This window comes from Schistocerca piceifrons, chromosome 1 (genome assembly GCF_021461385.2).
Source record: "Schistocerca piceifrons isolate TAMUIC-IGC-003096 chromosome 1, iqSchPice1.1, whole genome shotgun sequence".
Taxonomy (NCBI): Eukaryota; Metazoa; Arthropoda; class Insecta; order Orthoptera; family Acrididae; genus Schistocerca; species Schistocerca piceifrons.
The window spans coordinates 41,136,445-41,160,319 of record NC_060138.1 but is presented as its reverse complement, the minus strand read 5'-3'; the positions used below and the strand labels follow the sequence as shown (position 1 = coordinate 41,160,319).

Sequence of the window (23,875 nt, the reverse complement as noted above, 5' to 3'; positions counted from 1 at the left end):
TCAGCAGTAGTATACATTTCTACAGGAGACGAATTAATTATAAGATAAATTTGTTCACACAGGACATTAGAAATGCAACACAATAAATGTAACATTAGATTAAAGAATGGTGCTAAACAGTAATGTTGATTTTTGCAGTTGTCAACAAATGATTTCTTACCTATGTTTGTTGTTGTGGTCTTCAGTCCGAAGACTAGTTTGATGCAGCTATCCACACTACTCTATCCTGTGCAAACCTCTTCATCTCCAAATAACTACTGCAACTTACATCCTTCTGAATCTGTTAATCTGTTTAATGCATTCGTCTCTTGGTCTTCCTCTACAAGTTTTAGCCCCCCCCCCCCCCCAACACTTCCCTCCAATACTGTATTAGTGATGTCTTGATGTCTCAGACTGTGTCCTATCAACTAATCCCATCTTCTAGTCAGGTTGTGCAACAAACTTTTTTTCTCCCCAATTCTATTCAGTACCTCCTCATTAGTTACATGATCTGCCCACCTAAACTTCATCATTCTTATGTAGTACTTATTTCAAAAGTTCCTATGCTCCTCTTGTCTAAACCATTTATCATGAACGTTTCACTTCCATACATGGCTACACTTCATAGAAATACTTTCAGAAAATACTTCCTACCATTTAAATCTAAATTCGAAGTTAAAAAATTTCTTTTCTTGAGAAACGCTTTTCTTTCCATCTCTCTCCCAGTAGTTCTGGTGGAACATCATCTACTCCTGGAACCTTGTTTTGACTTAACGATATCATATACACACAACATCTTTAACTATGATGTCCTTTGTTTCGGTAATAGTTCCTTCAAGTTCATCTCCCTTGTATCGACTCTCTGTACACTCCACCACTTTCTGCTTTCCCTTCTTTGCTTAGGATTGGTCTCCCATCTGAGGTCTCGATACTCATACAGCTGCTTCTCCTTTCCCCAAGGGCCTCTTGAATTTTCCTGTAGGTGGTATCTATCTTTCCCTTAGTGAAACATGCTTCTAAATCCTTACATTTGTTCTCTAGCCAATCCTGCTTAGCAATTCTGCACTTCCTGTAAATCTCATATTTTAGACATTTATATTCCTCCCAGTAACAAAAAGGATTTAATGTTATTTCATGTTAATGTACAATCCCTAAGACATAAGGTTAATGAGTTACAGTACTTGGCAGACAAAATTAACTGTAGCATACTGTGTATTAATGAGCATTGGTTGCTTGACTCAGAAATAGATATGTGTGTACCTTATGGCTACATATTAGCCACAAAATATTGTAGAACAAATATTGCACATGGTGGAGTTGCAATCTACATCAAAGAAAACTTAAATCTGCAGCATTCAGTGATAGACCTACACAAACATTGCATTGAAGGTGTATATGAAGTAGCAGCCGTAGTACTGCATACCCAAAAAATTATCATTGCTTCTGTGTACCATACACCAGCCTCTGATAAGGAAGTTCTTATAGATAAACTAAATTCACTAATCAAATTATTCACTAAACACAAAAATCACAAAATTTTTATTGCAGGTGACTTCAATATAGATACAAGGGAAAGTAGAAAAAATGTAAATGACATGGTTAGCAACCTAAAGGCACTGAACTGCTACTGTATAAATGAAAAACCTACTAGACTAGATGCATGCCTTGACAATGTAATTAGTAATGTAAATCAGGATCAACTAAAGCATGATGTGATTAAGTTAAGAGTTATCTGATCATGACAGGATACGGGTCAGAATGGGCAGTATGAACCCAGAGAGAACTAAACAGTTAGGCCTAGTCACTTTCAGAATACTAAAGAGAGCAATATTGTACAATTGAAACATGAACTGAAGGTGGTAGATTGGCCAAATACACTACACAATATAAAAAATCTTGATGAATGTTTCTCTATGTTTTTATGTATCATTAAAAATGCAGTAGATAGTCACTGTCCACTTATCACAAAAAGATGCACCCCTAACAACAGAAAAAGCCTCAGCTCTCTAACAAGTGGTACACTCCAGAGCTCAAGCAAATGAGGACACTGCTACTAATACTAAAATATAATAGTGATAAAAATGAGGAATCCAGGAAACACTATGTGACCCTTAAGAAGTTGTACAACTATGAAATAAAATCAGCTAAATGTAAAGTAAATGATGAATATATTGCAGGCTCAAAAAATGCCTGTCAAGCAGTTTGTAATATAATAAAAAGTGAAATCAATATGAGCAAACAGGAAGCCACAGCGCCTATAGATTGCAACATCCTTAACAAATATTTTATATATTGTGCCAGCTCTCATTCTTCTTCTTCTTCTTTTGGTAAAAATAATTCTGATAATATTTCAGCTGCTGTAACCCTTCTTAAACAGCAAACACCAGCAACCAAGAAATTCTCTTGGTCAAAAATCACCTCCGGCCACGTTATCAAATCTATTAAGAAACTCAAAAACAGAGGACTATTACAGGCTTAGTAACACTATTGTTAAATACATAGCCACTGCAATCTTAATGCCACTAACATATCTGACAAATCACATACTTGAAGAAGGAATATTCCCTGAATGTCTGAAAATGACAGTTACACTCCCTATCTATAAGAAAGGTGACAGAAAAGTACCAACAATTATAGACCTATATCAATAGTTCCCATTATATCAAAAGTAATAGAAAACTGCATACATATCCAAATTACAATTATTTTGAAATTAATAAATTATTGAGTAAGAACCAGTTTGGCTTTCGATCTGAACTATCGACAACCAAAGCAGTTGAATGCCTCCTTAGTAATATATATATATATATGAAGGATATGAAAACAAAAAACTCACTTACGCTACACTGTTAGATTTAACATAGACCTTTGACTCAATCACACATGAAATAATGATAAAAAAAAACAAGAACATCATGGTATTGTAGATAAACCATTACAATTTTTTCAATCATACTTAAGCAATAGGGTAAAATTAGTAAAAAGTCAACACCCATGAAAGTAAAGAGAGGAATTCCACAAGGCTCAGTGCTTGGCCCTTTCCTGTTCATTGTTTACACCAATGACTTCTCAAATTATATGCCATGCAACGATGTACTGTATGCTGATGATATGACCCTAATAACAGGTGGAGAATATATGCAAGATGTCATAGAATACAACAAAGTAGTAACTGAAATGAGCAGTGACTGGTGCAGAGCCAACCTTTTATCACTAAACAAATTGAAAACTGAAGAAATTTACTTCACCCTGAAACCACTTGAACAGAATACAAAAATGTCAAGTTACTAGGTTTACATATAGATCAAAAACTTACATGGGACAGACACAGAAATTATCTATGTGGCAAACTTGCTCGAACTCTCTTTCTATTACACAAGCTGAGTGCAAAACTCTATCATGTAGCTTCATTTTACATTCCTTTCCCCCAGTCCATACTCACCTACAATTTTTCCTTCTCTGCCTTTTCGTACTATCAAATTCTAGTCCCTCATCACAAATTTTCATCTCCCTTAACTATCTGCATAATTTCTTTTACCTCATCATATATTTCTTCAATCTCTTCAACATCTGTAGAGCTAGTTCGTACATAAACATGTGCTACTGTGACTTTATGTCTTTCTTAACTACAATAATGCCTGCTATATGCTGTTCATAGTAGCTTCCACATTCCCATTTTCTTATTCATTATTAAACCTACTCCTGCATTACACATATCTGATTTTGTATTTATAGACCTGTATTCACCTGACCAGAAGTACTGTTCCTCCTGCCACCAAACTTCACTAAATCCCACTAAATCTAACTTCAAGCAATCCATTTCCATTTTTAAATTTTCTAACCTTCATTCTCACGTAAGGGATCTAACATCCACCACACCAATCCGCAGAATGCCAGTTTTGTTTCTTCTGACGACGACATCCTCCTGAGTAGTCCCTGCCTGGAGATCCAAATGGGGGGCTGTTTTACCTCTGGAATATTTTACTCAAGAGGATACCATTATCATTTAACCATATGGTAGAGCTGCATGCCCTTGGAAAAAATTACAGCTGCAATTTACCCCTGCTTTCAGCTGTTCACAGAACCAGCACAGCAAGGCCATTTTGAATGAACCAGCACAGTTAAGGCCATTTTGGATGATGTTATCTAATACTGTACCTGGCTTTGTGATACCCATCCATCAATCTGCCACACATCATGATAAACACCTCTGTTCTCCCTGAAGTGATTTTCAGTGTGTATCTTCCATTCACCTAGTCTGATGAAGATCACCAGTTATATACCTGACAAACTTCCAGGGGACCAACGCAGGGAGAGTTTCATGAATTGGAGCAGCAGGTTGTTCAGTAGATGCAAGAGAAATGCAATGACAGAGAGATCCTGAATGAAATGCATTTGGCTGTCAAGAGAGCAATGCATGATGTCCTCAGTGACTACTGTAGAAGAATATTTTCAAGTGATCTTTCACAGAACCCAAAGAAATTCTGGTTGTATGCAAAGGCTGTTTGTGGCACCAAAAGTTAAGTGTCCAGTCCCTAGCGAATGAGACAGAAACTGAAATTGAGGGTAGCAACACAAAAACTGAAATGGTTAATTCTGTTTCCAAATGTTCCTTTACAAAGGAAAACCCAGGAGAACTGCCCCATTTTCTTGCCACTGACAATATGAATGAAATAAGTATTAGTGCCAATGGTGTTGAGAAACAGCCGACATTGTTAAAATCGTACAAAGCTCCAGGCCCAATGGAATCCCTGTCGAATTCTATATTGAATTTGGGGGTGAGTTAGCCCCTCTTCTAACTATAATCTGTCAATGGTCCCCTGACACCCAGTTCTTTGAAAAAGGCACAAGTCACACCTGTATACAGGAAGAGTGAAAGAAGTGATCCCTAGAACTACCGTCCAATATCCTTAACATCAATTTTTCGTAGAACGTTAGAACATATTCTGAGCTCAAATATAATGAGGTATCTTGAACAGAATGACCTTCAGAATGCTAACCAGCATGGATTTCAAAAACATCAATCATGTGAAACCAAACTTACACTTTTCTCACATGACAACTGAAAGCTTCAGATCAAGGCAACCAGGTACATGCAGTATTTCTTGATTTCCAAAAAGCATTTGACCACACCTATAATTATTATGATTGGATTGAGGACTTTTGATGCAGAAGACACGGCATGTTATCTTGGATGGGGAGCCATCATCAGATACAGAAGTAACTTCAGGTGTGCCCCAGGGCAGTGTGTTGAGACCTATGTTGTTTATGTTGTATATTAATGCTTTTGCAGACATATTAATAGTCAAATGAGTTTTTTTGCAGATGCAGTTATCTACAATGAAGTACTATCTGAAAGAAGCTGTGTAAATATTCAGTCAGATATTGATAAGATTTCAAAGTGGTGTAAAGACTGGCAACTTGCTCTAAATGTTCAGTTATGTAAAATTTTACACTTCACAAAAAAAAAAAAAAACCCATGTAGTATCGTATGAAAATACAATCAGTCTACAAATGAGATTGTTTACAAATCACTCAGCCACTGGTTTTAGAATACTGCTCAAGTGCGTGGGTCCCATACCAAATAGAACTAATAGGGGATATTGAATGTATACAAAGAAGGGCAACACAAATGGTCAGAGGTTTGTTTAATCTGTCTGAGAGTGTCACAGAGATACTGAAGGAACTGAACTGGCACACACTTAAAGATCAACTCATGAGAAAGGCTGTTAACAAAGTTTCAAAACTAGCTTTAAATGATGACTCTGGGTATATATTACAATCCCCTACATATCACTTACATTGGAATCATGAAGATAAAAGATGAGAATCATTACTGCACAGACATTCAAATAATCACTCTTACCACACTCCATATGTGAATGGAATGGAAAGAAACTGTAATAACTGGTACAACGGAATATACTCTCTGCCATGGACCTCACAGTGGTTAGCCTAATATGGATGTCAATGTAGATGTAGCTACAGCTTAAACTTGAATCAACATATGGATCCAGAGGACCTGCCCACAAACCAGTGCTGCTCAAACACCCCATGCTTCAAAAATGTAACCTAGTGATGACATGATACAACATCTTACTTGAGTCTTGGATGCTGTGGACAAGCAACAAATGTTAACATAAGCAGTGATCTATTGTCAATAGTGACAATTTTAAACGTTCCACTGAATCATGGAATAATTTACCAGATGCAGAGATGCTAGATGTAAAAATCTTGGAACAATACAATGCAATGATTTAGAAAGTCAGTGAAAGTGCAAGTGCCACAATGTGGTATTGGGTAAACATTTTGTGAACAATTCAAAAAGTGCTGTGACTAACAGTGACAAATTGGAACAAAAACAAAACAAAAATGGGAAACTTCAGCTTACAAATGCAGCTTTTGTGACATGAATGGACAGAAAAAGAGTATTTCAAGACAAAACTAAGTGTGCAAGCTGCAAACAGTGTCAGAGAAGCTCACTGCTGTTTCTCTGTGAATGAGTCTGCTCTGAAGTTTTGTGACTCCCAACATTTTTTGATGCATAGGCAGTGGTTGCATGTCACATGTATGCAGTAATCCGAAAGAGTTCACACATGTGACAGAAATGCAGGATAATTTAATGCTGGTAGACAACAGCACTAGACAAGTAATGGTTACACTTCACAACTACAGCCAGTGGTGCCAACTCTGTAATGCTGAAAAACACTTTGTACACACTTACACTCAGAACCAATTTCATTCCAGTGGTAAAGTTCGTTAATAACAACCACAAAGTAAAATCTGAGAAAACTCATGTGGTTATATGAGATACTAATGGTAAAGTAAAAGTGACTTCAAACAGATTGGGACATTGTTTTATTTACAAAAAAATGGTCCAAAGGCGTACATTTTTGCCAAGTCACAAATTATGAAAATTGATATGCAAATCTGGAATGACAGATTAGGCTGCTTGCGAGATATGATCAAAATGCTCATAAATGAATATGTTACAGGTCTGATATTCAGTGACACCGATCTCACTACAAGCATTACATGTCTTGAAGGAAGAATAAGTCCACTGCCTTCAATGAGTGAGAATGGAACTTGAACTGACTTCTGGAGTTAATCCATTCTGACATCCATGGGCCAGTGAGAGAAATGTCTCAAGCTGATGTGAGATTTTTAAAAACTAGTTGAAAATAAGTATGGTCATAAAGTTAAATCCTTTCAGTCGGATAATGGTAAGAAGTAATTCAATGAAAAGAACGGACCCCATCCTCAAAATGGCAGTAATACAGTGACATCTAACATTTCCATAACACTGCAGCAGAATGGTGTTGCCGAACAAAAGAACCATTTGTTGGTCGTAGTGGCTTGTTCATGTTGCTTGAGTCAGGACTACCACCACCATTTTGGACTAAGACACTCAACACAGCTACTTACATCCAAAGACATAGCTTAACTAAAGGACTGTCTGATGAACTCCACATGACAATGGGCTAAAAGAAAAACTGACCTACATTGTCTTTGTACATTTGGTCAAAAGGTTTCATCCTGGACAAGTCACAAAATAAAGGAAAGTTCAATCTTAAAGGAAAAGAAGAGAATTTTGTATACTGTTCTGAATGTTTGAAAGCCAACTGTGTGTAGGTACCAGATGCAGAGATGCTACATGTAAAAATCTTGGAACAATACAATGTAAGATTCAGAAAGACAGTGAAAGTGCATCCTGGACAATTCGCAAAATAAGTGAAAGTTCAATCTTAAAGGACAAGAAGACAATTTTGTATACTGTTCTGAATGTTTGAAAGCCTACTGTGTGTAGGTACCATGAGACTACAGGATGCACTTGTCCAAGAGTTGTGAAGTTCCTTGAACACGACAGTTTTAAGTCCACAGAAACTTACACAGATATCTTTGAAGGTGAACCAGATCGTCACCAAAGAGCATGCAGCAACATGAATTCCATTGGAGAAGATTTCAACAGTGATGCAGTCACTGAATCAGAGCCACTGTCAGACAATGAACCATTCTACAGCTTTGAAGAAAATGGGCTTCCAATCACTGCTGGCCAAGAAGTTATCCCCAACAATAACTTTTCATGTGATAAATAATTCTTCAAGTGTCACAGATATTAATTTCACTTAAAATGGAACAATGTCAATATATACAGGAGTGCTGGAACTTTAATTGAAAGAACTATTCCTTTACATCTTATAAACAAAAATCCACTTTTCAGAGTTCTACTATCCTTCAGAGTAATCACCAGCATTTGTGATAACCTGTTGCCAGAGATATGGAAGTTAGTACTTCTAGAAACCCCAGTTGTGTTGATAGCGAAGTGGAGTGGTCTGTTGCTCGACAAGTCTCTGTAACACTTCTGAAGTGAATGCCATGAAGTGCTTCTTTTAATTTAGGAATGAAGTTGAAATCACAAGGGCTCAAGTCCAAGGGGTGTGGTGGGTGGGGTAAGCAGTTTCCAGCCCCATTGATCAAACAAATCAGTCACAACTTGTACCATATGCACCTGAGCATTGTCCTGCACAATGATGGGCAGATCCTGCAGGAAGTGTTGCTGCTTCTTTCTCTAAGATGTCCATTCTTGGAACACAACTGACGACCAGCTTACAGAGAGAAGGCAGAGATTTGTCAGACAATGAACCTCCCACTCAAACTATCAACACATCTGGGGTTTCATTCTGGGGTTTCTTTCACATCTTGGGCAACAGGTTATACACAATGCTGATTCTCTCCATTTGCAAGAACTGAATAATGTAGATTATTTATGGTATCAGTCAAATTTGACTTGCATGTCTCACAACTGAATGTCACTACTGCATTTATCAACAGTGAAATTCACACAGAAATATTCATGGAACAGCTGGACTCAATGGTAGACTAGTTAGGAAAGATGAACGATGTGGAGAAAAACTGTCTCATGCTCATGAAGACACAACTGACAAGGTCCAAACACTGATATATGATAAAGTATGTGAACTTAGAAAAGCCATTAACGGGCTGTGCCTAGTTGGATAACAGTGGTATTCCAAGCTGAACGCAACCCTAAAATCAATTAGGTTGCAACCCACATATTCAGATTTGTTTTCCTTTGTAGACAGTGTAGGAAAAGTCCTATCTTCCTACTCATTAAAGTTGATGTCATTACAATCACTTCACCACATCCTGGAAGGACAAAACAAATAAAGAATAAGTTATCTGCCAGCTTTGATGCCAAGGGTCATGTCATAAGTTGCTAATCTAGATATCAAGATAAGTCAATCTGTGGATAAAATTACACGAGGTCAAAGTGGCTATGTCAGAGAAGTGTCAGAAATGAAGATTGCAAGCCAGTAACAACTCCACTGGTAACAGAGAGCAAGCTAGATGCAACATGTATGAACACACAAGATGCTGCTCATTATCCTTTAGAGAACTGGTTAGAGCATTGATCTACATTGCCATCGGCACACGACCTGATTTATACCATGCAGTCATATGCTCAGCCAGTACATTACAGCCATAATTTTGCTAACAAGCAATGAGCTAAGTGAATCAGTTACCTCAAAGGAACCACAGACAAGAAAGTAAGCTATATCAGTGATAAGGAAAGAATCTTTGATTTCACAAATGCTGACTGGGGAAGTTCCGATGTTGATGGGAAGTCATATACAGGCTACAACTTCACATTATAAAGGTCAGAAATATCATGGTGTTCACACACAGAAAGAATTGTTTCCCTTTCATCAACTGAAGCTTGAGTTCATGAGTCTCAATGAAGCAGCAAAGGAAGTGACTGACCTGTTAACATTCATAAACAGGTTGGATTTAAGGAAATTGTCCCCTGTTCAGTGACAGTCAATCATCTGCAAAGTTAGCACATAATTTTTTTTCATTCAAAGATGAAGCAAATCCATAAAAAATATCTGCCGAAACTGGGATATCAGCTAACAGAAGATATGATGGCATACGTCCTGACAAAGATTCTTCCCACACCAAAGCACAAGCAATGTGTTGAAGGAACTGGAGCTCAGTCCTAGAGCTACAGACTTAAGACTCAATTCTTAACTTGTATCAGTCTGCATAAAATGAAGGGCATGTTGAGATTCAAATTCTACCACCATGTTGTACATTTGGTGTCTACAGAAGTCACTGTGCACATGTTTTCAAGCATATTGTTGTTTTTGATTCTTAGTTCTGTTATTCTCCATATGTGAGTTATAAATAAAGTTGTTCAATAATTACATGTCCTGCTTATATCTCCAAACTGCATCACAACAACGTGTTTTCACATTTGTTTAAAAAAATGATATAATGTCACAACAAAAAGTCACAATGAAAAATATTTCACATTTTTCCATTGTACAATATAAAAAAATCACACCATGATATTCTTGAAACAAAGTGAGTTACAAGAAACTTAATTCACATACATTTTCAGAGAACAAAAGAACCAAGAACTACTTGCAAAGACAAGCAATGTATAATTTGTCTCTTTGGAAAGCAAATTACAAACTAACTCTTGGCACATTTTTGACAATATTTATAACCTACGTGTTTGTGCCACAATACCCTGGAAACCTCCATTCACCTGGTTTTCTTAACAGAGAAAATTTACATAAAAATTGTGTGTTTTTATAAACACAAAAATCTAAGCATTAATATAGCTATAAATGGTATGTGAAATACCCATGAATTGAAATTCGAAGTTTTCCGAGTACAGCAGGTGAAAAAGTTTACATTATAAAATGCTGTGACGCGATACTAAAATAAATAATTTTTAGTACATCAACAATAGAAAGATGACTATTTATCTAATGAAAAATAAATTAGTCTGGCACAACTTAAATAAACTTTGAAGATTTTGTAAGTAGGAGAGAGTGTTGTACCTGTAAGATAGTGATAGTGTATCTAGGAACACTTGTTGGGGTTTAAATCTTATGATCAATTTAAGGATCAGATGAAGGAACACTCATCAGAGACTGCCATAAACAGTTACAGGCATTTTCTGTTTTCGTTGTTCTGAGAAATAAGATTGTGTTTTTTGCAGTGTCTGTAAATATTACAAGTTCTACATGTTTAAATGCCATCTAACATATTAAAGCTATTTGGGGGCTGTTGTCAATTCTTCTGTTACAGAGTTTACGGTGAATAAAATTCTGTATATCTGAAAATTCCTCCTCAGGGGACACCACCTTAACGTAGCACTTTCTGTCCGAGCATGGTGGTTTGCATGCTCTGGATCCGGAGGGTTTTGCTGGTGGTAGCGTAGCTAACAGCAGGGTCATCCAAGCTTAACCGGCCAAAGAGGAGGAGCCAAAGTGTGTCCCACAACAACCTATCGGTCCCCTTTCCTATCCCAAAACCGGTCCTCACCATTTCCTTTTCCTGTAATTCCCTGGTACATGTACAAACGGCAGAAAGACCTCTATAGGCGTGAAGAAGCCAATCTTTCTGTGGGAGAAAACCCCAAATTAAAAATTCTGGTCCTCCAGGTTGGGGGTTGGTGACGGGCTACCAACCTATCGTGGAAAAAATAATCACCAGTACAAGTATCACAGAAGAGCCGTGGATAGGACTGATCTCTGTAAAACGGTCTAAGCAAGAACAAGGGCTACAGAAATACAACTAGGGACCTGGAATGTCAGAAGTATATGCAAACCTGGCGCAGCAAAATTCGTAGTAAGGGAAGTAGATAAGTACGAAATAGATCTACTGGCTTTGCAAGAGACAAGGTGGACAGAAACAGGAGCTATAGAAATGGAAAACTATGTCATATTCCACGGAGCCTCAGAAGCAAACAACTCACTAGGAACAACTGGTTTTTTAGTGAAGAAATCACCCTGTACCAGTCTCTTAGATTTTAAATCAATCAGCCCCAGAATCTCACTCCTAACCATAGACACAGGAAAACACAAGCTCACATATATAAATTGTCATGCCCTGACCAAAGAAAGCGATGACATAAAAAAAATATTTTCCATGAGGAACTAGAAACAGTATTAGACAATGTGCCAAGTGAACATTACAAAATTATCCTTGGAGATTTTAATGTGAAAATAGGGAAAGAAGCAGCCTTCATGAGGACCAGCGGAAAGCACAGTTTACACGATGTGAGCAGTGGTAACGGCACCAGGCTGGTTAGCTTTGCAACTGCAAAAGGCTTGTTTATAAGTAGTACTGATTTTGACAGGAAGAGAATATATAAAAGAACCTGGATGTCTCCAAATGGGAAGACAGTGAACCAAATTGACCACCTAATTGTAGAGATGAGAATAAAGAAGTGGATACTTTTGTGAAAGTGGCAAGAGCTGTGGAATGTGGATCAGAGCACTTCCTTGTCAGTGGAAGGATGAAAACAATATAGAGAGCCAGGAAGTACAAAAGAATGCAAAGAGTCATTTGATATGACCAGGAGAGTCTGATTAAAGATAATAAAAGAACTTTTAAGATAGCACTGACAAACCATTTTGAGGCTTTGAATGAAGAGGAAGGAGATACTGTGGTAGATCAAAACTGGAAGGCAATTGCAGAGACCATTGAAGAAACAGCCCAAGAAGTAATCCCAAAGCGAACTAAGGAAAAAAGAGTGTGGTCCAATGAGGAGTGTGAGGAAGCTATCACGGAGAGACAACGGGCCAAACTACTGTGGATATAAAGTAATATGCGTGAAGAAGGAAAATCAAAGTTAGAAGAAATACGGCAGCAGACACAAGCCACAGTGAGGAAAGCAAAGAGGAAATATGTAAAAAGCATCACGGAGGAAGCTCAACAAGAATTTCATGGAATTAGGTATAAAGAACTTAATAGAAAAGTGAAAAGTTTTAAAGGAGGGACTTATCATCAACACAAATTCATAAAAGATACCAATGGAAGAATGTTAACAGAAGATCCAAAAATTGGGAGAAGATGGGTGGAGTACTTCAGAGAATTACTAAACTCAGACGAAGCAACCGAACTACTCGAGTTTGATGACTCAGGAACAGTAGACCCACCATTGAAGAGGTCTTTAAATATGTCTGCTTGTGTCTGTATGTGTGGATGGATATGTGCATGTGCGCGAGTGTATACCTGTCCTTTTTTCCCCCTAAGGTAAGTCTTTCCGCTCCCGGGATTGGAATGACTCCTTACCCTCTCCCTTAAAACCCACTTCCTTTCGTCTTCCCCTCTCCTTCCCTCTTTCCTGATGAGGCAACAGTTTGTTGCGAAAGCTTGAATTTTGTGTGTATGTTTGTGTTTGTTTGTGTGTCTATCGACCTGCCAGCGCTTTCGTTCGGTAAGTCACCTCATCTTTGTTTTTATCCATATATAAAAAGAAAGACAAAACAGTATGTGACAACTATAGGGGCATAGCACTACTCAACACTTGTTATAAGATCTTCTCCAAGTGCCTATTAGAATTACCGTAGTAAAACCTCTAGCAACAGACATAATTGGAGAATACCAAGGAGGTTTTCAAGCAGGAGGATCAACCATGGACCAGATTTTTGTCCTAAAACAGGTCTGTGAAAAAATGGACAAATACAGACAAGAGATACACACCCTGTTTGTAGACTTCAAGAAGGCTTATGATAGTATACACAGAAGTTGCCTGATTACAACTATGACAGAGTTTGGTATACCAAAGAAATTGGTCAAACTGGTAGAGGTGACACAAAACTTAAGGTTAAGGTAGGCAATAAAATGACAGAAAGCTTCCAAGATGTAACAGGATTGCCGGCCGGGGTGGCCAAACGGTTCTAGGTGCTACAGTCTGGAAGCGCGCAACTGCTACGGTCACAGGTTCGAATCCTGCTTTGGGCAGGGATGTGTGTGATGTCCTTAGGTTAGTTAGGTTTAAGTAGTTCTAAGTTCTAGGGGATTGATGAACTCAGAAGTTAAGTCCCGTAGTGCTCAGAGCCATTTGAACCATTTTGTAACAGAATTACACCAAGGAGATGGGCTATCACCTGACGTCTTCAACCTGGCACTTGAGAAGGTAATGCAGGATTTCAACAAAGAAAACTTCCAAGGCATTCAAATTGGCAATGAACACATTACATATCTGGCCTATGCAGACAACTTTGCACTATTAGCACGCACACAAGAAGGTCTGAAAAGAAGTATCCAGACCTTGGGAGTTATGGCATAGGATCAGTCTACAAATTAGCTCCGAAAAGACTGAGTATATGACCATTGGAAGAAATATCCAAAACTCTCAAGATTTAACTGTAAACAACACCAGCTATAAACATCTGCAAGAGTTCAAATATCTTGACCTTGCAGACGATATTAATAATAACCTCAGACTTTTGCAGATGTTGTAGTTATCTATTATAAAGCACAGTCTGAAAAAAGCTGCATAAATATTGTCAGATCTTGATTCAGATTTAAAAGTGGTGCAAAGATTGGCTATTTGTGCTTTAAATGTTCAGAAATATAAAATCGTGCACTTAAAAAAAAAAAAAAATAATTCAATAAATCATTGTTGGAATCAGCCAACTCATACAAATACCTGGGTGTAACACTTTGGAGATATACGAAATAGAATGATCACATAGGTTTATTCGTGGGTAAAGCAGGTGGTAGACTTCAGTTTATTGGTACAATGCTGGGGAAATGCGATCAATCTACAAATAAGATTGCTTACAAATTACTCATGCAACTGGTTCTAGAATATGTGTGTGGGACCTGTACCAAATATAACAGGGAATACTGAACATGTACAGCGAATGGCAGCATGAATGGCCACAAGTTTGTTTGATCTGTGCGAGAGTGTCATAGAGTTACTGAAGGAACTGAATTCAAAGACTCTTGAATATAGACATGAACTATCCTAAGAAAGCCTATTAACAAAGTCTCAAGAACTGGCTTTGAATGACCCCCTACTCATCGCTCATGTAGGGATCATGAGGACACGGTTAGAATAATTACTGCATGCACAGAGGGAGTCAAAGAATCATTCTTCCATCATGCGATACGGGAATGGAATGGGAAGAAACCCTAATAACTGGTACAGTGGGACGCACCCTCTGCCATTCACTCACAGGTGGTTTGCAGAGTACAGCTGTAGATGTAGAAGAAACACGCTTGAAGTTCTCGGAGAATATAGATACAGCGATAATGAATAGCTCAGTAGGCAGTTCAGTTGAGGCAGAATAGATGTCTCTATAAAGGGCAATCACAGAAGTTCGAGTAAAACCATTAGATGCAAGGAATGCAAGTGCGAAGAAACCAGATGAAGCACCTCAGCTGATTGACAAAAGGAAATACAAAAATGTGATGGGAAATTCAGAAATACAGAAATACAAGTCACTCAGGAATGAACTAAATAGGAAGGCAAAATGGCTGCATAAGAAATGTGAAGAAATCGAAAAATAAATTGTCAGAACAGCAGTCTCAGTGTATAGAAAAGTCAAAACCTTCAGTGCAACTAAAAATAAGAGTCCTAAGATTAAGAGTGGAGTGCAATAGGAATTCCACTGTTAAATGCTGAGGAGGGAGCAGATAGTGTAATGGAACTGACTGATAGAGCCAATTTTGTTATGAGATATTACATACTAATTAAAGTTGTTTTTGAAAACCATTCACTCAAGGTGTTGTTGAGCCATAGCTGGGTCATGCTATGGGTTGGATTAAACTTTGGTTGCTATTCTGTGTTTAGTCTCTCGCGGTTATCGCGATTATGCTGTTATCCTTTCTTTCCGCGGGTGGCAGCAGTGGTGTGTATCGATATTTGCACCCTGGACTAACTTTGGCTTAGCGCTTATAGCTTCCGGCTGGGCTGTGTGCGACCAGATGGTTGGTTGGCATGGAGCAGCGAGGAAATCTCCGCAGCACATAGTTTTGCCGGGCCCGCTCGCGGCCACTATGCAGTGTCGGAGTGTGTGGTGCTTTTCCCATTGCTACGAGGTTCATGGCTCACCGATCCTGGGCATGAAAGTTGAGTTTTGAGTTAATCTACCGGAAAGTCACGACTGTTCACATTGTGTCGTTTGGAGTTCGTTGTTGGCTGTTGGGGTATTCCCATGAGCAACAACGTGTGTTTTCAAGTTGGCAAATTTTAGCCACCCTCCGCTGGAGTTTAACTATACTTGGCTATTTGAATTGAAGTGCACCAGCGGAATCTTCTGTCTTGTGGCTGTTAACGTGAAGGTTACCTGCCCTGGCCATTGACATAAATTCAGGCAGTGTATTTTCCTCATTATGTTGTCGCTGTCCAGCATGGTATGTAGTTAACAGCTCAATGTATAATTGGTTGTTCCATTGAACTCCCTGTTGTGTGCTGGTCGGGTGAAGCGGAGGTTATCTTGTTGGTGGGTCCGTTGACTGTCGGTTGCGTTGTCGTCGGATCAGCAATGGTTGGGCTGACTGCCTGTATCACCTAAGCGAGTGTTAGTGTTTGAATTCCAGGCTGACCCTCGGAACTTCTGAGTGCCCTTGGGTGTACTGCCTTTTCTTGTTTGTTCTTTTTGTTTGTACTTGTATGGCTTCTAGCCGATTTTTAGATAAGGTTGTTTTGCCCTTAAGGCAACAGATGGTTTGGGCCTTCAGCCTAATTTAAGAACTGTTTTACATAAAGCCTTTGGTATTTTTAAAATTGATTTTATTGAGTCTTAAGTGTTGGGCCTTCAGCCGATTCTGAATTTAAGTTGTTTTGCTCTTAAAGTGTCAGATTCTTTGGGCCTTCAGCCAATTTTGAATTGAAATTGTTCTGCTCTTAAGCTGTCAGATGGTTTGGGCCTTCAGCCTAATTTTAAAACTGTTTTACATAAGGCCTTTGGCATTTTTAAAATTAATGTTATTGAGTCTTAAGTGTTGGGCCGTTATTGGCTTTCAGGCATTTTTAAATTAAAGTGGTCTTGCCCTTAAGGCATGAGATTGTACGGCACATTCAGCCACTAATTAAGTTCCAAAACTAAAGCTATGCTTTTTAAAAAAAAAAAAACATTCTTGGCTCTTGTAACATTTATCAAATAAAAGGTTGTATATTCGAGTGTAACTGACAGCCACTTATTTTGGCCCCTTTCCACAACTTAAACTACCTGTCCTATCCTGCGGGTTTAGCAGGGCATCTCAGTTGCGATCAATACAAATTTGAAAGTGTGTACATTTAAATTAAGAATTTTATTACTTCTAAAATTTTGACTTGCATTATTTATATGTACAATTTTGTCACTCATATTATTATTGTCACTGAATCATCCTTTATGCTATTTGATATGTTTTCATGTAACTTAAAAATGCAGTATCAATAATCGATACAGAAATCATAAGTTCTTTGTTGATATGACTCTGTGATATTAGGTCAGCAATGTTATTTTGGCCACTTGTGTTTTGGCCTCAGTCGAGAGTTGTTGTTTTTATGTGTATTTGTTGATACATGTGTGGTGTCCACAATGCACATGGTACTTAATTTTTTTGATGCGAGATTGTGAAAGTTACTAAATTACTTTAGATTTCAAAGTTCTGACAATAAATAAGTGTTTTTTCTAAACAAATAATCATGAAATCCTGCTCCATGACTTTGGAAGTCTCATAATAGTAAAAACCTGCACCTTTTTCACCCAGAGCAGCAAAGGAATCAATGATCACCTAGACAACAAAGCCACAGGTACAACGGATATTCAGCAGCATCAAGATGAGAGACATCATGATCATCTCTACAAATTACTTTACATCCATTATCCACACCGTAACTGTGTCTTTAAGCAAACAACTTTGAATCACAGTAGAGGGGGTCCATGATAATAGGTAGAGAGAGTACACTGAAGGCCATTGTGAGGGGAATACTTGTGTGATGACATAGTAGAAGAAGAAACAGGAGTCGATATAAAAGGGACAGAGTATCCAGCATAAGAATCAGAATTTAAAAGACTTAAGATCAAATACTAAGCAGATTCAGAAGGATGTAGGTTGCAGTAGGTACTGGGAGATGAAGGAGCTTGCACAGGATAGATTAGCATGGAGAGCTGCATCAAACCAGTCTCAGGACTGAAGACCACAACAACAACAACAACAACAACAACAAGATCAAATAAGGCAGAAGGGGCCGATAACATTCTGAAATGATTGAGAGTTGGTGTGTAGAACGTATGAGATTGGTAACATACTATCAGACTTATGCAAAAACATCATCCACACAACTCCAAAGACTGCAGGAGTTGACAAGTGTGAGAATTATCACAAAGTCAGCATAACAACTAGTACATCCAAGTTGTTTACAAGAATAATATACAAAAGAATGGAAAAGACAACTGAGAATGATAGGTTAGATGACAATCAGTTAAAATCGAGACATGTTCACTGGATCTTACAACGTGGAAAAAGTGTTCAATGACATAAAATGGTGAAAATTGTTCAAATTTCTGAGAAAAATAGGGGTAAGCTACAGGGAAAGACAGATAATATACAATATGTACAAGAAACAAGAGGGAAAAATAACTCTGTAAAACCAAGAACGAAGCGCTCAGATTGAGAAACGTGTAAGGCAGGGATGTAGTCTTTTGCCCCTACTGTTCAATGTATACATTGAAGGAGAAATGACGGAAATAAAAAGTTCAAGAGTGGGATTTAAATTCAGTGTGAAAGGACACCTGTGATAAGATTACCTGATGACATTGCTCTCCTCAGTGAAAATGAGGAATTACAGGATTTGTTGAATGGAATGAACTTTCTAAGAATGTACAGAACATGCAGTGAGAGTAAACTGAAGGAAGAGGAAAGTAATGAGAAGTAACAGAAATGAGAACAGTGAGAAATTTAACACCAGAATTGGAGATCATGAGGTAGACAAAGTTTAGGAATTCTGCTACCTAGGCAGCAGAATAACACATGAAGGGCTTATTTGAGAAGTAACAGAAATGAGAACAGTGAGAAATTTAACACCAGAATTGGAGATCATGAAGCAGACAAAGTTTAGGAATTCTGCTACCTAGGCAGCAGAATGACACATGAAGGGCTTATTGCAATAGTGGTACAAGTCCATTTTTGTTCATTTTGATATACAGAGTCCCAAAGTTAAATGAGCGCTGAAAAATCTGCAGTTGAGATACTAGAAATATTCAAGCATATGGCTTCTTGCTAGAGGTGAACCTTTCTTTCTGTTTGTTTGGATCATTAATTTCAGAAGCATTATAGACAGAAAAGTGGAGGTATTGGACTTATACCACTATTGAAATAAGCCCTTCACATGGTTGATGGAGCAAGGAGGGCATAAAGAGCAGATTAGTACTGGCCAAAAGGGCCAAGAGAAGTCTACTACTATCAAACATAGGTCTTAATTTGAGGAAGAAATTAATGAGAATGTAAGTTAGGAGCATCGGCATTGTATGGCAGTGAGACATGGAACTTCCACGTAGCGAGAGGGAGCTGTAGATGGTAAAAACTGTAGAGGAAGACAGAGACGAATACATCCAACAAATAATTGAGGATGTAGCTTACAATTGCTACTATTGGATGGAAAGGTGGGCGCAGGAGAGGAATTCACAGCAGGTCACATCAAACCACTCAGTAGACCGATGACTGGAAAACAAAGAAGAAGATCTGGCAGACAGTGTAAGCAGCAATCTGCAGCTGTTCACTGATGATGCTGTGGCGTAGGAGATGGTGTTGTTGTTGAGTGACAAGGAGGATACAAGATGACTTACAAAAATTTCTAGTTAGTGTTATGAATGACAGCTAGCTCTAAATGTAGGAAAATTTAAGTATCTGGGAGTAATTTACACAGCAATATGAAGTGGAATGAGCACGAAAAGACTGTAGTGGGGGAAGTGAATGGTGGACTTTGGTTTATTGGGAGAATTTTAGCAGTGTGCGGTTCACCTGCGAAGGAGACTGCGTACAGGAGACTAATGTGACCCACTGTTGAGTACTATTCAAGTGTTCATGATCTGCAAAGGAAGACTTCAAAATAATTCAGAGGTGGGGTGGTAGATTTGTTTACCAGTAGGTTCAAGCAACACACAGTACCACAGCTATTCTTCAGAAACGCAAATGGGAATCCCTGGTGGGAAGATGGTGTTCTTTTTGAGGAGCACTACTAAGAAAATTGAAAGAACTGGGATTTGAGGCAGACTGCAGAATGATTCTACTGCCACCAATGCACATTTTGCACAGGAACCATAAAGATATGATAATAGAGATTAGGGCTTGAAAACATAACGTCCTATGATGTAACAAAGTATGAGGCAGATGTGGTTGATCAAAGACTCATAAAAATACTACACAGATTGCATGTAGGTGACAGCTAATGCATGATTTCTTCAAAACCTTGAGCATGGTGGCAATAAATGTACGTGTCATCCATGTAACAGTAACAAACAAGAAAATTTAAAGGACATTTATTCTTCTGCTGGTGAATGAACTCAAGGGAATGAAAGAGCAAGAACAGACAAAAGAAGAGGATATGGGACCAGAATTATCTAGAAAGCAGACGAAGTGCCAAACCAGCCTCTGAAAAGGCCACAAGATGCATGACAACTGTGAAAAATGGCACAAAAGTGGTGTGCAGAAAATGTGGATGTCAACAGAAATCAACTGTGTTAAGTGCATCTAGCAAACTCCAATGACTTGATTAAAAAGCACAACAAAGCCATGTGTTTGAGGGCAATATGGACCATATACACTAAATGTGCCTAAAAGGTTCTACACCTATAGTTTAGGAAAACTGTCAGTATGATCAAAGCTATGTTGGTAAATTATTTTTTGTCGGGATAAGTAATGTAATAATTATCATGTTAAATAATTATTATTGTAACTTGCAAAAAGATGGGAATTAACATACACTAAAATAAAGTTCTATGCGGAGCCCTTTCTGGCATTTTAGGCATGTCAGAAACTCTGCCATTCCACTGTGAAATGTGCCTGTTTGCTGTTCAGTGCCTCCTCTATATGGTGAATAGCAATCTATCATAATTCATATCGGTAATTAATCCCAGATACTTCATTGTGCAATTTTGCCTCCCAATGTGATACCCACAGGTGACTGTATCAGGGCACACAGAGTGAATTATGTAATTTTCTTAATTTATTGCAGTGAACAGAAGTCATATGCATCAGCTTGGTGCAAATTTTAGGCCCTATACCAGTCAAAAGTATCAATTTAGTGAAAAATTTTATGGATAATATGAGCAATTCAGTGAGACTGGCTGGCTTTGCACCCTAAGAAACCTTCAACATCCATTGAGTGAGGAGTGTGAGCAATAAACATTCAACAAGGGCCCTAACAAATTGATGACACATGTGAAAGACTTCATTTTGCATCATGGAAGTTCTCCACCTCATTATAACTCAGAGATACTGAATCACATTAATATCAAACTACTGCTAGAGTTCAACTGGACATGCATCTAATAATTACTCTTCTTTTCTTCAATGGCTTACAATAACCTGTTCTATACGCATGACACATTCTTTCTGAAGATTATGTCCCCTATCAAACTACTGCAAGAGTTCAACTGGATATGCCTCTAATAATAAGTCTTCTTTCCTTGAATGGCTTACAATAACCTGCTCTGCATGCATGACATTTTCTTTCAGCAGATTATGTCAGTGACCATATGATTGTCTTGCAGTTATATATAATCTGGAATAATTGCAAAGAAGAATCAAGAATGAAGTCACTGATACCAGTTGTGGGATTTTGGAATCAAATGAAGAATGATAGAATACTTTGCTGGAGTGCTCAGCATCACAAATCATATTGCTTACTGTTGTGACTTTTGACTGTCTTATGTTTGCACTGAAATCATATTTTGAAATATACTTGGAACTAAAGGTAAATAATTTGGTGTCCTCATCAAGTATTGACTCGAACTGAGAACGCAGGAGTGAAATTCCTACCTCTTCTTACAAGGGAACCTCCCCATCGCACCCCCCTCAGATTTAGTTATAAGTTGGCACAGTGGATAGGGCTTGAAAAACTGAACACAGATCAATCGATAAAACAGGAAGAGGTTGTATGGAACTATGAAAAAATAAGCAAAATGGTGAGACAGGCAACATCAAGGATAATGTGAGCTCAGGAGCGCCGTGGTCCCGTGGTTAGCGTGAGCAGCTGTGGAACGAGAAGTCCTTGGTTCAAGTCTTCCCTTGAGTGAAAAATTTAATGTTTTATTTTCAGACAATTATTATCTGACAAACTCTTATGTTTTCATCACTTTTTTGGAGTGATTATTACATCCACAAGAAAACCTAAATCAGGCAAGGTATAAGAATCTTTTTACCCATTTGCCAAGTGTACAAGTTAGGTGGGTCGACAACACATTCCTGTCATGTGACGCACATGCTGTCACCAGTGTCGTATAGAATATATCAGACGTGTTTACCTGTGGAGGAATCGGTTGACCTTGCGATCAAATGTTTTCGGTTCCCATTGAAGTGGCACGTTCTTTCGTCTACTAATCGCACGATTTTGCGGTGTGGTCGCAAAACACAGACACTAAACTTATTACAGTGAACAGACACATCAATGAACGAACAGACAGATCATAACTTTGCGAAAATAAAAAAAAAAGTCTTACTTGAGTGAAGACTTGAACCAAGGACCTCTCGTTCTGCAGCTGCTCACGCTAACCACGGGACCATGGTTCTCCTGAGCTCATATTATCCTTGATGTTGCCTATCTTGCACATGGACTACTCAGTTTGTATATTTTGCTTATTTTTTACATAGTTCCACATAACTTCTTCCTGTTTTCTTGATTGATCTGCGTTCAGTTCTTCAAGGCCTATCCACTGTACCAGCTTATAACTAAATCTGAGAGGGGTGTGATGGGGAGGTTCCCTTGTTAGACCTGTTTATTACTGTACCTACTGAATGTGTTTCCACTTAACATTGCTCTGAAAATAAACTGAGACAATTGTCACTTATAGTTTTCTCACGGTTAACTACATAAATTCTTAACATAGGCCTACTATCACATATGTTGTATAACATGAAAATAATTTGTGTGCATTTACATTGGCTAGATATAGATCTGAAATTTGTGCCTTCAAATTTTAAGCCCTTTGTCTTAAATTGACCACTATGATCAGCTAATTGACATGAAATGACAGGCATCAGGCCCTACATCACCACCTTTGGCATGTAGCAGGCCTTCATACCTCAGTAAATATGTGTACAATGTACAGACAAGTTTCATTATACTGCACTGGAAAAATTAAAAAAAAATTAAGGAATATGGTAAATTTGGTCCCCGCAGTTATAAACCTTAACAGGTCACACCATCCTTGCTTACCAACTGGTGACTAATGAAAATACATAATTGCAAGAATACTTACGCCAGAAGTTCTTGTTCTTGTCAAAGCTTCTGGTGGTTTGGCTTCTATAGCTGGTCCTCTCGCTCGACCCCTAGCACGAGTTCTTCCTATGACACTTCTGCTCTCCATTGTGCTCAATTTCCTGAATGATTACAGTATACATAAGTCAATATGCAACACATCCATTTGATAAGTTCCCAAATCTTAGCCAGAAAGAAGGAATAAGTTACAAAAAATATATAATATTAATAATCATTTGTTTATTTTCTTAAATTTAAGATACTTTTCTTAATATGGAGAGGCAGAACACTTTTCTTATAATCAGCAGGTGCAGAATAGTGTATCACTGACATTAAATACACAGCCAAAAGTCTATATTGTCTACCTCACATGCAATGGATATTAATACACTGTAAATCAGCATCTACTGCTACATCTATACTCTGCAAAAGTCCATGAGGTTCATGGCAGAGGGTATTTCACACTATACCAGTTACTAGGGCTTCTTCCCATTCCAGGGTTTCTTCCCATTCCATTCACGTATGGAATGCAGGAAGAATAACTGTTTTAATTCCAGTAATTATTCTAACCTTATCCTCATGATCCCTACATGAGCAATACACAGGGGATTGAAGTATATTCCTAGCTGGTCCTTGAAACTTTGTTAATAGACTTTC

At 38.1% G+C, this 23,875-nt stretch overlaps 1 protein-coding gene across 1 annotated transcript in view; it reads right to left on the bottom strand.

Moving 5' to 3' along the window:
- LOC124775645 (piwi-like protein Siwi) overlaps positions 1-23,327 on the bottom strand; it is a 299,921-nt gene extending 276,594 nt beyond the window's left edge. Inside the window, exon 1 of the mRNA XM_047250510.1 lies at positions 23,220-23,327. Coding sequence (XP_047106466.1) covers positions 23,220-23,327 — 108 coding nt within the window. The remainder of the gene's footprint in view (positions 1-23,219) is intronic.
- Positions 23,328-23,875: the final 548 nt, after the last annotated feature.